The sequence below is a fragment of the Protomyctophum parallelum genome (assembly GCF_964188405.1).
Source record: "Protomyctophum parallelum genome assembly, chromosome: 23".
NCBI classification, from domain to species: Eukaryota; Metazoa; Chordata; class Actinopteri; order Myctophiformes; family Myctophidae; genus Protomyctophum; species Protomyctophum parallelum.
In genome coordinates this window covers 32,267,905-32,282,904 of record NC_139715.1, presented here as the reverse complement: position 1 = coordinate 32,282,904, position 15,000 = coordinate 32,267,905, and the positions used below count along the sequence as shown (strand labels likewise).

Here is a 15,000-nt window from a genome sequence, read left to right as displayed (position 1 = left end):
AACTCTGAGTGTAATAAATGGAACCAAATGGACCCTTACAGGTCTGTAACTCTGAGAGTAATAAATGGAACCAAATGGACCCTTACAGGTCTGTAACTCTGAGTGTAATAAATGGAACCAAATGGACCCTTACAGGTCTGTAACTCTGAGTGTAATAAATGGAACCAAATGGACCCTTACAGGTCTGTAACTCTGAGAGTAATAAATGGAACCAAATGGACCCTTATGGGTCTGTAACTCTGAGAGTGTAATAAATGGAACCAAATGAACCCTTATGGGTCTGTGACTCTGAGAGTGTAATAAATGGAACCAAATGGACCCTTATGGGTCTGTAACTCTGAGAGTGTAATACATGGAACCAAATGGACCCTTACAGGTGGGTAACTCTGAGAGTGTAATACATGGAACCAAATGGACCCTTACAGGTGGGTAACTCTGAGAGTGTAATACATGGAACCAAATGGACCCTTACAGGTCTGTAACTCTGAGAGTGTAATAAAAGGAACCAAATGGACCCTTACAGGTCTGTAACTCTGAGAGTGTAATAAATGGAACCAAATGGACCCTTACAGGTCTGTAACTCTGAGAGTGTAATAAAAGGAACCAAATGGACCCTTATGGGTCTGTAACTCTGAGAGTGTAATAAATGGAACCAAATGGACCCTTACAGGTCTGTAACTCTGAGAGTGTAATAAATGGAACCAAATGGACCCTTACAGGTCTGTAACTCTGAGAGTGTAATGAATGGAACCAAATGGACCCTTACAGGTCTGTAACTCTGAGAGTGTAATAAATGGAACCAAATGGACCCTTACAGGTGTGTAACTCTGAGAGTGTAATACATGGAACCAAATGGACCCTTACAGGTCTGTAACTCTGAGAGTGTAATAAAAGGAACCAAATGGACCCTTACAGGTCTGTAACTCTGAGAGTGTAATAAATGGAACCAAATGGACCCTTACAGGTCTGTAACTCTGAGAGTGTAATACAAGGAACCAAATGGACCCTTACAGGTCTGTAACTCTGAGAGTGTAATAAATGGAACCACATGGACCCTTACAGGTCTGTAACTCTGAGAGTGTAATAAAAGGAACCAAATGGACCCTTACAGGTCTGTAACTCTGAGAGTGTAATACATGGAACCAAATGGACCCTTATGGGTCTGTAACTCTGAGAGTGTAATAAATGGAACCAAATGGACCCTTACAGGTCTGTAACTCTGAGAGTGTAATAAATGGAACCAAATGGACCCTTACAGGTGTGTAACTGTGATCATCACAAACCTTATGGACTCCGATGGTGTCAGGAAAACATCCCAGCAGACCTTTGTACTCGCTGTTGGTCTCGATCAGGTAGTGGAGATCTTTCTTAGGCTGACGCACACACACACGCACACGCACACGCACACACACACGCACACGCACACGCACACGCACACGCACACGCACACGCACACGCACACGCACACGCACACACACACACACACACACACACACACACACACACACACACACACACACACACATTTAAGAGATTAGAGTTAAAAGGGTATTCCAGCATCTTATTGCCAGTAAGGCAAGGCGATTTATACATATTTTTTATAGATAATTTTATAACAAGGTAATACCATGTGCTTTACATAAGACATTAAAAGAGAATTCCATACTAAAATGTTTTCTTACCTTTCTTTGTAGTTGTTACGTCCCCACCAAAGAGGTCCAGGTGTTATTTTGTGCAAAAGCTCCTTATTGGCTATTTCCCCTACCATAAGCCCTCAATGAATTGCATTGAATTGAATGGGAATTGAATGGGGCGTTTTGCTAATTCGCTTATTTCCATCGCTCAAAATTATAATTTCTTTATATATATATCCTCTCTTCATAATGTAAATAATATCCCAAGCGGCACACTTTACTACTTCTTTCGATGGAAATAAGCGAATTAGCACAACACCCCATAGCCCCATTCAATTCCCATTCAATGCAATGCAATTCATTTAGGGCTTATGGTAGGGGAAATAGCCAATAAGGAGCTTTTGCACAAAATAACACCTGGACCTCTTTGGTGGGGACGTAACAACTACAAAGAAAGGTAAGAAAGATAAGAAAGCATTCTAGCATGGAATTCTCCTTTAAAAGGACACTTCACCCTTTTTGCAAAAACATATATGTTAATGATGTTTAGAAGCTTTAGAACACTTTCCTGGGGGTCTTTATGTGTGTAATATGTGGTTTTAGATATTTTAGATTGTAGCAGTGAGCCTGTTGTCTCTGATGTCATGGACACTGGGCTCACTTCCTTCCTGGACTACATGTTGTCTCAGTAAGACAGCCCTCCCCCTATCCACAAGGAGGAGCAGTGCACCAAAGAAGTGTGGGAATTGTAGTCCAGGAAGGTAGTGAGGCCAGTGTCCATGACATCAGAGACACTGTGCTCGCTGCTACAATCTAAAATATTAAAACCACATATTACACACATAAAGACATATATGTTTTTGCAAAAAGGGTGAAGTGTCCCTTTAAGCAAAAATAAACACTGCGTAGCAGGACATTTATTCAGGACACAGAAAGAGGGAAAAAATGAGCAAAATTCCAGAGTAGAAGAATAGGAAATATAGGATACATCTCTATATATATAAGAATAGGAAATATAGGATACATCTCTATATATATAAGAATAGGAAATATAGGATACATCTCTATATATATAAGAATAGGAAATATAGGATACATCTCAATAAAAGGCAAGACATTCCACCCCTAAATTAAAACTGTGAGAATGAGAATTATGTTGCTGTATGTGGACATCATTGGCAGTGAACCCATTCTGACCTGAGATCAGATTCTAAAAAGGTCAGTCGTTCTTCGATTTTTCAAAAATAGCAGACCTACAAGCTCATAGCGCGCCACTCGGTGGCGCGCTATGAGCTTGTAGATCTGCTATTTTTCAATAGCTAAAGCATAACATGATGCCGACACCAAAATGGGTTCCTGTTCAGAATGGGTTAAGTGTTGGATTTTAACCCCTTTTGGTTATTATGTTAAACCCATCTTTTCAGACATCATGGCCCATAGCACTTACCCCACCCTTTTAGATAGCATTTATGTAGACTTAGATAGCATTTTATACAGACTTATAGCATGTTATGTAGACAGCACTATAATTGCATTGTATATAGTCATAGTACGTCATAGTACATATGTATAGCATAGTAGTATAGATGTATAGCTTATGTATAGTTTCATTATATAGATATTCCACTGTTACTTTCTTATCTTACGCATGTTTCATGATAAATGCTTTTATGTGATGTATTCCCATGCTTTTGTTCTTGCTTAACAGTTTGACTGTTTTTTACGATTAACCCGCATTTTAATCAACCCCCCTTCACTGCCGAGATTGTTGTATTACCTTTAGAGCATACGCTGAATTATTTGGGCTTTTAATCCGCGAAAATCCATCAAAAAAAGCTCCCGTGGTTTGTTATGATCTGTGTGTAGCATCCACCATCTTGGTGCACCCGGAAGACGCACACAAGATTGGTTTCAATGAGGCGTTGCAACCAATGCATTTCCATTGGCCTCAATTTCCCAGAAGCCCTAGCAGCCCACAGCATGTGACGATTTCCGGTTTCGTCATCACAGCGAAGCCATCCAGTCTCATACTCCGCGACGAAGACGGATTTTCTTTTGATTCATTACATTACGGCGGATTAAACACATAAAACAAAAGGCGGGTATGTCCGATACGGCAGCGACATTAACCTGGAGTAATCCATTCGCGGCACGGAAACTGTTAATGTAAGTCGCTCTGGATTAAGAGCGTCTGCTAAATGCCTAAATTGTAAATTGTTATAATTTAGCTATTGAAAAATAGCAGATCTACAAGTTCATAGCGCGCCACTCGAACTTAGGTCTGCTATTCTTTTTTAAATCGTTAAAATGTGCCTAAAATGTGTGGGTTAATTGACGTCCAGGGACGTCCATGGCGGGTTAATGGGTTAACCGAATGATCCCTAGAGCTCACGTGTGTGACCTCCTGACCTCCTGACCTCCTGACCTCCTGACGAGGACGAGGAGAGGAGAGGAAGGAAGAGGAGAGGTGCATGACGGCTAAACGCCTGGACAAGGAAGTGACTCATCATTCAGACAGGAAATACCAACAGAGTGGGTGTGCGTGTGCGCGCGTGTGTGTGTGTGTGCGTGTGCGTGTGTGCGTGCGCGCACAGAGTTAAAAGGACACTAGTCTCATGACTGAAGATCTTTGTCAAGGTCGAGTCCATTTAGTGAACAGTGTGAAAGGACTTTTTTTTTTTTTTTATAGAGATTTTTTATCCCACGATTTTGTAACCCATTTTTCACCCCTGTGTCAATCATGTAATGTGATCCTGGGCTCTACACACCCTCCACCAACCTAGTCCCCATATATGGGGGACAAGGGGAGAGCAACCTAGTCCCCATATATGGGGGACAAGGGGAGACCAACCTAGTCCCCATATATGGGGGACAAGGGGAGACCAACCTAGTCCCCATATATGGGGGACAAGGGGAGACCAACCTAGTCCCCATATATGGGGGACAAGGGGAGACCAACCTAGTCCCCATATATGGGGGACAAGGGGAGACCAACCTAGTCCCCATATATGGGGGACAAGGGGAGACCAACCTAGTCCCCATATATGGGGGACAAGGGGAGAGCAACGGACTTAACTCATGCTTCCTTCATGCCTGAGTGTCCAAGTTGCTCCTTTACACCTGACAGGGGGGAGTTTCCCTGGTTGGACGTAGCGCGTGGAAGGAACACGTTATTCCAACCAGTTCCTTTCCCCTCCATCAGGCGCCCCGGCTGGCCAGGGGGAGGCAGTTTATAGAGACCAGGATTACTGCATTATAGAATATATATAGAATTATGATGTTGAATAATTATCTTCATTTAAAACCTATACCGTTTTATTCCTGTTGTTCTACACCTTTATCCAAGGAGCTTTACGCAGATCTGAGACCAGTGGAAGCAGCAGCCTGTGTCGCAGATCTCGAGGGCACTCTAATGATGATGATGTGCATTACATTCACCCATTCGTACACCAGAGTCTTGCTCAAGGACACTTTGACACTGCCCGTAGCCCGGGGTTCGAACCGGGAACCTTCACGGTTCCCCATCTGGCTGCTCTAACCGGCCACTCTACCCCCTGAGCCACTGCTGGTGTGACCCATTGGACTATACTCTTGATTGATTGAAATTAGTCTCGACTAACGCATATTAAAACCCATTTTGGGGCGGGAACCCCCGTTTTGGTGTTAGCATTATGCTATTTTAGAAAAACGAAGAACAACTGACATAGAAACATAGCTTTTTTCAGAAAACTGTCAGGATGTAGAAGACATGTTTAGAGTCTGATCTCAGGTCAGAATGGGTTAATGTGTGTGTGTGTGTGTGTGTGTGTGTGTGTGTGTGTGTGTGTGTGTGTGTGTGTGTGTGTGTGTGTGTGTGTACCTGTTCAGCCACAGTCCCAGCGATGTCCTCATAGATTTTACCAGCGGCTGTGAGCGCGTCAGTCAGAGTGGCCTCGCCTACACAAACACAAGCGCGCGCACACACGCACACACTAAAGGTCAGAGGTCAAAGGTCAGCATAACGGTCGGGCTGTGAATAAGAGCAGGACTCCAGGCTCGAGTCATCTATGGATCTTTTACATTATTATAGTGGTTCTGCTGTGAATAAGAGCAGGACTCCAGGCTCGAGTCATCTCTATGGATCTTTTACATTATTTCTCATGGCTTCCAGTATCCTGCTGATGGCGGTAATGTTGTGTCCGTTGTCTCAGACCGGACTGAATGACCGCCAGCTTACAGAACATCTTCAGACTATATATATATATATATAACATATTCAGACTATATACTGTATATATATATATTCATAACATCTTCAGACTATAGTCGATGTTCGTGATGAACACGACATCATGTGTGTTCCCTCCGAGGAGGAAGATACGATTTCCCAGCATGCAACAGTTTTTTGATTGATTGAAATATGTATTTAACAGTTTGCAGAATGACAGTACATTTCAAGCACAAACTCAATACAAAGACTGTTAACTGTGAGTGGACGACCCAATTAAGCATTACACTTGTTTACAACAGGGTCCACATTGTTCAATTCATCAAAACATTTAGAGACGTACAAATAGACACTTCTATATAGACAAAGAACAGAACAGGAATTCATCATAAAGGAGGTAAAAAGGGAAAATAAACGTATACAGTGAGGGGGAAAGGGGGGGGGCGCTTCTTGTATAGAATGAATGAATGAATGAATGAAGAAAGGGTGTAGAGCAGTGGTTCCCAAACATTTCAGGTCAAGACCAGGGGGTCTTGAATACTTCTCGCTTCCAGTCACTAGTTTAAAGTCTCATTTCTAATGTCATTTTGGAAAATTATGGTCCCATTAATTAAAAAGAAAAATGACCCTAAAGTCGCGTATGTTCTGAGGGGCGTGGCTACCGTTACAGTCTATGAACGGGAGCCACCCCCGTTCGAGTCAAAATAAAAACCAACGAAGAAGAAGGGGGGAAGTCCCGCCTCGTTGTCTGGGCCAGCCAATGGGCCAGCTGGGCCCAAACGGATCTAGAAAGATGGCGATTTACAATTCAAGGACTGACAGGCTTCATTTTACGTCCATATCAGACCCGGAGAACGCTTTGTCCATATTTTTTTTTACAGTCTATGGTCAAGACCCAAAAGAGAGATGTCTAATCTCTCTATGCCCAGGGCCCAAACTAGTGAAGATAGCAGATCTTGTAGCTAGTCAGTCAGTCAGTCAGTCAGTCAGTCAGTCAGTCAGACGAGGCATGAGTTATAGCGGAAGGAGGAGAAAAAGAGGAAGAAAAAAGAACAGACAAATACAATAAGGACCAGGTCCCTTAATAATAATACCTTGGTATCCACTGGTGTTGAATACAGATGCAAGGTTCTGGAAGGCTTTCCCTATTCTCAGGTACTCCTTAGGGAGCGCTACACACACACACACACACACACACGCACGCACGCACGCACGCACGCACACACACACACACACACACACAAGATCTAGTTTAAATCATTGAGAAGTTAAGAACATTGGAACTGTGTGTGTGTGTGTGTGTGTGTGTGTGTGTGTGTGTGTGTGTGTGTGTGTGTGCATTACATACGTCCCGTGCATCTCTTCCAGTGTGTGTGTGCTACGTTCAGCAGGTCTTTCACTCCGTCGTCCATGGATCTGGTGAACCTGCTGTAATGTTCACACTTCTGCTCTCTGCACACACACACACACACACACACACACACACACACACACACACGGAATGTATTTATTGAACTGAAGTAGCAAACAAACTACAAATTCAGCCTAGGGCGTGTCTGTTAGTGTTGCGTGGGTCCTGCATGTATGTTTTTTTTTTTTTTTAACCCATTCTGAACGGGAACCCATTTTGGTGTCAGCATTATGTTAGCGCCGAGTGGCGCGCTATGAGCTTGTAGATCTGCTATTTTTCAATAGCTAAAGCACGACATGATGCTGACACCAAAATGGGTTCCCGTTCAGAATGGGTTAATCATGACGGTGTTTCTATGTCAGCGGTGCTCAAACTATTTCATCTCAAGAACCCCATGAATTATAATTTAATGTATTTGGCCTTAAAATGTGTTGTTCCAGAGACTCCGTACGCGACCCCACGACACCGGTGTCTGCTATGGGTGAGTGCAGCTTCACTGTTCATCTGAAAATGATATTATCAGCAGATTTAGAAGAAAAAGAACTGTGTGTGTGTGTGTGTGTGTGTGTGTGTGTGTGTGTGCATGTGTGTACGTGTGTGTGTGTGTGTGTGTGTGTGTGTGTGTCGTACACTTCGACAGGGTCCAGTTCGGCGGCTTCAGGGTCGATGAAAGAGAAGATCATCGGTCCCACCATGTCATCTTTCTCTGCCTTCCTCTTCCCCAGCTTCCACTCCTGCACGCACGCACGCACACACACACACACACACAAACATGCACGCACACACACACACACACACACACACACACACACACACACACACACACACACACACACACACACACACACACACACACACATTTAACATCTTTATTTGTATTCACATTTTACAAGGAATTTCTTGAACACAAACAATAGTGGATGCGCAAACTTGAAATAAAAAGTGCTTCAGGATACAGATCACGGGTACAGAAAGCATCGCCTTCTCCATATATGGTCGACTGCCAATTATTGCAGACACTGAACAGAATGTTGCCGATGCCTGATCAGCTCTCATGGGCTTATTGGGCATGCCTGCAATCTGCAGGCCCCTCACCACTGATTTATGGACATTACCGAGGCTTCCAAATATGAACACAAGTAGTTTACATTACATTACACACGAACCCCTTTTGGTGTTAGCATTATGCTATGCTTTAGCTATTGAAAAATAGCAGATCTACAAGCTCATAGCGCGCCACCGAGTGGCGCGATATGAGCTTGTAGGTCTGCTATTTTTGAAACATCGAAGAACGACTGACACAGAAACATAGCTTTATCAGAAAACTGTCAGGATGTAGAAGACATTTTTAGAATCTGATCTCAGGTCAGAATGGGTTAATCTACGCTGCTACGTGCACACACGCGCGCACACACGCGCACCCTCTCGTCCTTGTACGTGAGGAACAGCTGGAAGACGTCACTGTTGCAGACCACCGGGTGGCGACACATCCTGTTCATCCATCCCTGAAGTCTCTCCATCCTCATCTTTATGAACTCCTCCTCAAAACGACCTGGAAACACACACGCGCACACGCACACACACACACACACACACGTCTAGAGTAGGAGTGACGCACACACAAAAAATGCATTCCAGTTTTGGCTTCACTGCACTTCTACAAGCTCGTAGCGCGCCACCGAGTGGCGCGCTACGAGCTTGTAGGTCTGCTATTTTTGAAAAATCGAAGAACGACTGACATAGAAACATAGCTTTTTCAGAAAACTGTCAGGATGTAGAAGAACATTTTTTAGAATCTGATCTCAGGTCAGAATGGGTTAACTTTCTATGGTTGCTATGGTAACCGATGACTTCTTAAGGGATGGGATGGTCGCCACGGAGACTGACCTGTCACCTGCTTGTCGGGCAGGCAGGGGATGGGCACGGCCGCGCCAAACTTCTCCAGCAGCCGCTCGTACAGCCAATCGAAATGCTTGTAGCGATGATTGACAGCTCGGCTGGTGGTCTGAGATAAACAGCCAATGGGAGGAAGGTTATAATGTGTGTTGTTATTATAGACAGTTAAAGGACCACTTCACCACTTTTCAACCTATCTTCATATAATAGGTCCTCACTAATAATCATGAAAAAAATGGCGCAAATGTCTGTGTCTCATAGGAGGGCTGTGGGTAAATCAGAAACCGTCTTCCAGTGACATCATCGGTGGGGAATACAAGCTAATCTAAACATTTTTGTAAAAAGATCTTGTTTAAAAAATAATCTGCCTAATGATGATGTCACTGGAAGACGGTTTATTTTTTTTATTTAATTTATATTTTTTGTCCCACAATTTTGTAACCCATTTTTCACCCCTGTGTCAATCATCCTGTGATGTGATCCTGGGCTCTACACACCCTCCACCAACCTAGGGAGAGCAACGGACTTAACTCCTGCTTCCTTCATGCTTGAGTGTCCAAGTTGCTCCTTTACACCTGACAGGGGGGAGTTTCCCTGGTTGGACGTAGCGCGTGGAAGGAACACGTTATTCCAACCAGTTCCTTTCCCCTCCATCAGGCGTCCCGGCTGACCAGGGGGAGGCAGTATAGTGACCAGGATTACTGCATGTTTTTGTGAGGGTACCTACCCTAGGGGACACGGGGAGAACTCCAAACAAACTCCAAACAGAAAGGCCCTTTCACCAACCCCGCCTTCGGGTATGGGCACTGATGACGCGGAGGAAACACGCCGCCAGCACCCACAGCGCCCCGAGCGGGAATCGAACCCAGGACCTTCTAGCTGTGAGGCGACAGCACTACCAACTGTGCCACCGTGCCCCCCTAGGAAGACGGTTTCTAAACTGCCCACAGCTCTCCTATGAGACACAGTAGAAAAAAATCTTGCCATTTTATCATGATTATTAGTGAGGACCTATTATATGAAGATAGGTTGAAAAGTGGTGAAGTGGTCCTTTAAGGGAGAAACTTTATCTTCATGTAATTGGTCCTGTAATGCATTCTCATTGGTGGACTGTAGTCGGTTCAGAAACCTTACTGTCTCATTGGTGGACTGTAGACGGTTCAGAAACCTTACTGTCTCATTGGTGGACTGTAGACGGTTCAGAAACCTTACTGTCTCATTGGTGGACTGTAGACGGTTCAGAAACCTTACTGTCTCATTGGTGGACTGTAGACGGTTCAGAAACCTTACTGTCTCATTGGTGGACTGTAGACGGTTCAGAAACCTTACTGTCTCATTGGTGGACTGTAGGCGGTTCAGAAACCTTACTGTCTCATTGGTGGACTGGAGACGGTTCAGAAACCTTACTGTCTCATTGGTTTTACTGTAGACGGTTCAGAAACCTTACTGTCTCATTGGTTTTACTGTAGACGGTTCAGAAACCTTACTGTCTCATTGGTGGACTGTAGACAGTTCAGAAACCTTACTGTCTCATTGGTGGACTGTAGACAGTTCAGAAACCTTACTGTCTCATTGGTGGACTGTAGACAGTTCAGAAACCTTACTGTCTCATTGGTTTTACTGTAGACGGTTCAGAAACCTTACTGTCTCATTGGTTTTACTGTAGACAGTTCAGAAACCTTACTGTCTCATTGGTTTTACTGTAGACGGTTCAGAAACCTTACTGTCTCATTGGTGGACTGTAGACGGTTCAGAAACCTTACTGTCTCATTGGTGGACTGTAGACGGTTCAGAAACCTTACTGTCTCATTGGTGGAATGTAGACAGTTCAGAAACCTTACTGTCTCATTGGTGGAATGTAGACGGTTCAGAAACCTTACTGTCTCATTGGTGGACTGTAGACGGTTCAGAAACCTTACTGTCTCATTGGTGGAATGTAGACGGTTCAGAAACCTTACTGTCTCATTGGTGGACTGTAGACGGTTCAGAAACCGAGGCAGGTTTGGTCATTTCAAACAAGATTTGAAAAATGCTGATGCGTGCGTGCGTGCGTGCGTGCATGCATGCGTGCGTGCGTGCATGCGTGCGTGCGTGCGTGTGTGCGTGGCGTGTGTGCGCGCGTGGCGTGCGTGCGTGCGTGCGTGCAGTGCAGTGCAGTGCGTGCGTGCGTGCATTCCGTGCGTGTGTGCGCGCGTGGCGTGGCGTGCGTGCGTGGCGTGTGTGCGTGCGTGCGTGCATTCCGTGCGTGTGTGCGCGCGTGGCGTGGCGTGCGTGCGTGGCGTGTGTGCGTGTGTGCGTGGCGTGCGTGCGTGGCGTGTGTGCGCGCGTGGCGTGGCGTGCGTGCGTGGCGTGTGTGCGTGTGTGCGTGGCGTGCGTGCGTCTCAGACCTACATTGGGGGTAACCTGGTACTCGATGTAACTCTTCAAGCCGTACATCTTGGTTCCTTTCTTGGGGTCGTCGACCACGCAGTCCATCGGAGACTGAGGGTAGAGCCACACCGGGCCCACCTCACCTAGCTGAGAGAACACAATCATTATTAAGCAGTGTGTATGATGTTGTCTTCAACAGTGTGTAGCAGTGTTTAAAACCTTGTGTTGTTGTTGTTGTTTGACTCACATAAACAGGAATGCGGTCTTTTCCTTTGGGTGGAAGCTTAGCCAACAGGAACGTCTCTGGGTTAGACGCCGTCTTGGAGAAATGAAACCTACGTGAAACAAAAGCAAACTGTGATTTTTGGGGAAGCTTTCAAAACTTTTTTTTTTTAAATAAACAGTGACACAAGATTCTGACCTTCAAATGTAACATAATTTTTGTTTTGATTGTATTGCTGTATTGTTGTATTGTTCTTTCTGCTTTGGCAATGTAAACGTATGTTTTCTCATGCCAATAAAGCCCTTTGAATTCAATTGAATTGACACTTGGTAATGACAAAATGATATTTCTGTGCTCAGACAAACAGACATTGCTGCATGCTAGCACCACTCAAAAATACTACATTCAAGTTATTATTATTATAGCTAGAATTTTGGGGATGTGCATGGGTTGTTTTTCCCACCTAATATTGAACCAATTCAGCGTTTCCACTGAAAATGAATTGGTTCAAGGTATATTCAGTGATTTCACTTAATTCAAATATCACTTATTTTTTTGTTTTGTTGTGATAATCCTCCCTACTATAGAGTGTGCTGACCATATAAGGAGTTCCTCCCTGTCCCCAGTTAACCCCTGGGGGTCAAAAAACCTTAGGTTTCGTTTTTGACTCTCTATCCTGATTGGACGAAAGGCTTAGGTCCCAGCCAAAAACGAAACCTAAGGTTTTTTGAATTAAATCACTGAATATACCTTTCACAAAACCAAAAAAATGGCCGCTGGTTCCGTGAACGAACCAAGGCACCAAGAACCTAGAACGGAACCGGTTCAAGAACCAAAGATATTTTGGTGGAAAAGGGGCCTGTGTGTGTGTGAGTGTGAGTGTGAGTGTGAGTGTGAGTGTGAGTGTGTGAGTGTGTGTGTGAGTGTGAGTGTGTGTGTGTGTGTGTGTGTGCACGTTACTTGTTGAGAGCCATCTTCATGGTGTGCGTGTTGCGTGCTCCAGCGGCCCCGCCCCCCTCCTCCTCCTCGTTTCCGGGCGTGTCGCCATGCGAAGACTGGTCGTCCCAATCTTCGTCCCATTCGCCATCATCATCATCCTCGGCCCCTCCCACTGCTACCGCCGCCGCTGCTGGGTATAGACAGAGGAGGAGTGTGAGTCAGTGGCGTGCACAGACATTTTAGAGGGGCAGGTGCTCAAGTGAAAAAAAGGGCACCTTGTGCAGCGCATTTTGGGGCGGGAACCCATTTTGGTGCTTTATAGCTATTGAAAAATAGCAGATCTACAAGCTCACATAGAAACATAGCTTTAGATTGTGGGGGCCTAAATAATATAGTAGAAGCGTTTTTTATCAAGATTTGATCAATGTCACCGCATGGTCCACACACTACAAATTAAGAAAATAAATCTTTGCCAAAAGGGCAGGGGGTGCGTGTCTATCTGTGCACGCCACTGGTGTGAGTGTGTGTGTGAGTGTGAGTGTGAGTGTGAGTGTGAGTGTGAGTGTGAGTGTGAGTGTGAGTGTGAGTGTGTGTGTGTGTGTGTGTGTGTGTGTGTGTGTGGTATCGCTGTAGATTTGCCATACTGATATTCTGAAGCCTGGACCGTGAGCATAAACTGACCATGAGTGGCCTAAGAATAGCTGGCATGACAAAAAGCAAAGCCAAACAACTTGCCGAATACTGAGCTCTGTTTGGGCTGTTATAGGCAGCCAAATACTGAGCTCTGTTTGGGCTGTTATAGGCAGCCAAATACTGAGCTCTGTTTGGGCTGTTATAGGCAGCCAAATACTGAGCTCTGTTTGGGCTGTTATAGGCAGCCAAATACTGAGCTCTGTTTGGGCTGTTATAGGCAGCCAAATACTGAGCTCTGTTTGGGCTGTTATAGGCAGCCAAATACTGAGCTCTGTTTGGGCTGTTATAGGCAGCCAAATACTGAGCTCTGTTTGGGCTGTTATAGGCAGTCATTTTGTCTGTGTGGAGAAGGAGGTGCCATGTGTATCCTTAAAACCTATTCTGACCTGAGATCAGATTCTACAAATGTCTTCTACACACTGACAGTTTTCATTCTGACCTGAGATCAGATTCTAAAAAATGTCTTTTATGTCAGTCGCTCTTCGATTTTTCAAAAAATAGCAGACCTACAAGCTCATAGCGCGCCACTCGGTGGCGCGCTATGAGCTTGTAGATCTGCTATTTTTCAATAGCTAAAGCACGACATGATGCTAACACCAAAATGGGTTAAGTGAACATGAACTGTCAACCCCGTTATATTTGTTTCCTTGTAAGATTGTAAATTTGTGGATTCAAATAAAGAAATCGAGACAAATGTCTGTGTCTGTGTGTGTGTGTGTGTGTGTGTGTGTGTGTGTGTGTGTGTGTGTGTGCGTGCGTGCGTGCACACTTTACCTTGTTGTGTATGTGCGTACCCTTGGCCCGCTGCTACCTCAGCGGGATAAGCCCCGCCCCCTGCCCACTGGTTATCGCCGTTGGCCACCTGGAAAAGATGTGATTGACAGCTGAATGAGTCTGTCTGTCTGTCTGTCTGTCTGTCTGTCTGTCTGCCTGCCTGTCTGCCTGTCTGTCTGTCTGCCTGCCTGTCTGTCTGTCTGTCTGTCTGTCTGTCTGTCTGCTTGCCTGCTTGACTGCCATTGGTGTAAGAATGTGTGTGTGATGTGAATGGGTGGAAAGTGCTTTGGATAAAAGGGCTATATAAATGCAGCATTTACCATTTGGTGCTGTATGGAGTATGGAGGGTTTCGGTACTTTGTATTTCATCAAGATCAATAAAATAAAGAAATCCACGTGCACACAATCCATTGCACACACCACATCAACAGGACCAAATGCACTCTCCAAAACTCATACGGCGCTCATCATAACCCAAACATAGTGTGGCTGCGCACATACACTGACAACGACAACGCGTATTCAGGGCGGAGTCACCACCCCCAGGGTAAGTTGTGATTGGCTCTCGTTCACTGCAATGCAATTTGCGGCATTTCCAAAACAATATTGCGCAGAGTAGCGATTATTATCAAACGTATTTGCAATGCCATATGTTTAAAGATCTGTTGCCCGTGGACAAGGCACGTTACCTCCGCAAGTTAGATATTATCGGCATAGATGTTTGTCCGTATGTGATTAAGGATTGGAAAAAGTCACATTGGCAGCCATAGAAAATTCTGCCCAGGGTAAAAAAATGGATGTGACGTTTTTGGGCGTTCCTGTCTTGCTCCGTGTCAGTGTATCGCCAGGGTAT

The 15,000-nt window shown here is 44.8% G+C and overlaps 1 protein-coding gene across 1 annotated transcript in view; it reads right to left on the bottom strand.

Annotated features, from left to right (window-relative positions):
• LOC310854445 (sorting nexin-9-like) overlaps positions 1-15,000 on the bottom strand; it is a 35,756-nt gene that overhangs the window by 5,705 nt on the left and 15,051 nt on the right. The window contains exons 5-15 of the mRNA XM_083759102.1: positions 14,148-14,235; positions 12,702-12,867; positions 11,766-11,853; positions 11,540-11,665; positions 9,140-9,257; positions 8,674-8,804; positions 7,883-7,986; positions 7,190-7,293; positions 6,936-7,013; positions 5,494-5,570; positions 1,284-1,373 (exon numbers count right to left, since the gene is read on the bottom strand). Of these exons, the coding sequence (XP_083615228.1) occupies positions 1,284-1,373; positions 5,494-5,570; positions 6,936-7,013; positions 7,190-7,293; positions 7,883-7,986; positions 8,674-8,804; positions 9,140-9,257; positions 11,540-11,665; positions 11,766-11,853; positions 12,702-12,867; positions 14,148-14,235 (1,170 nt within the window). The remainder of the gene's footprint in view (positions 1-1,283; positions 1,374-5,493; positions 5,571-6,935; positions 7,014-7,189; positions 7,294-7,882; positions 7,987-8,673; positions 8,805-9,139; positions 9,258-11,539; positions 11,666-11,765; positions 11,854-12,701; positions 12,868-14,147; positions 14,236-15,000) is intronic.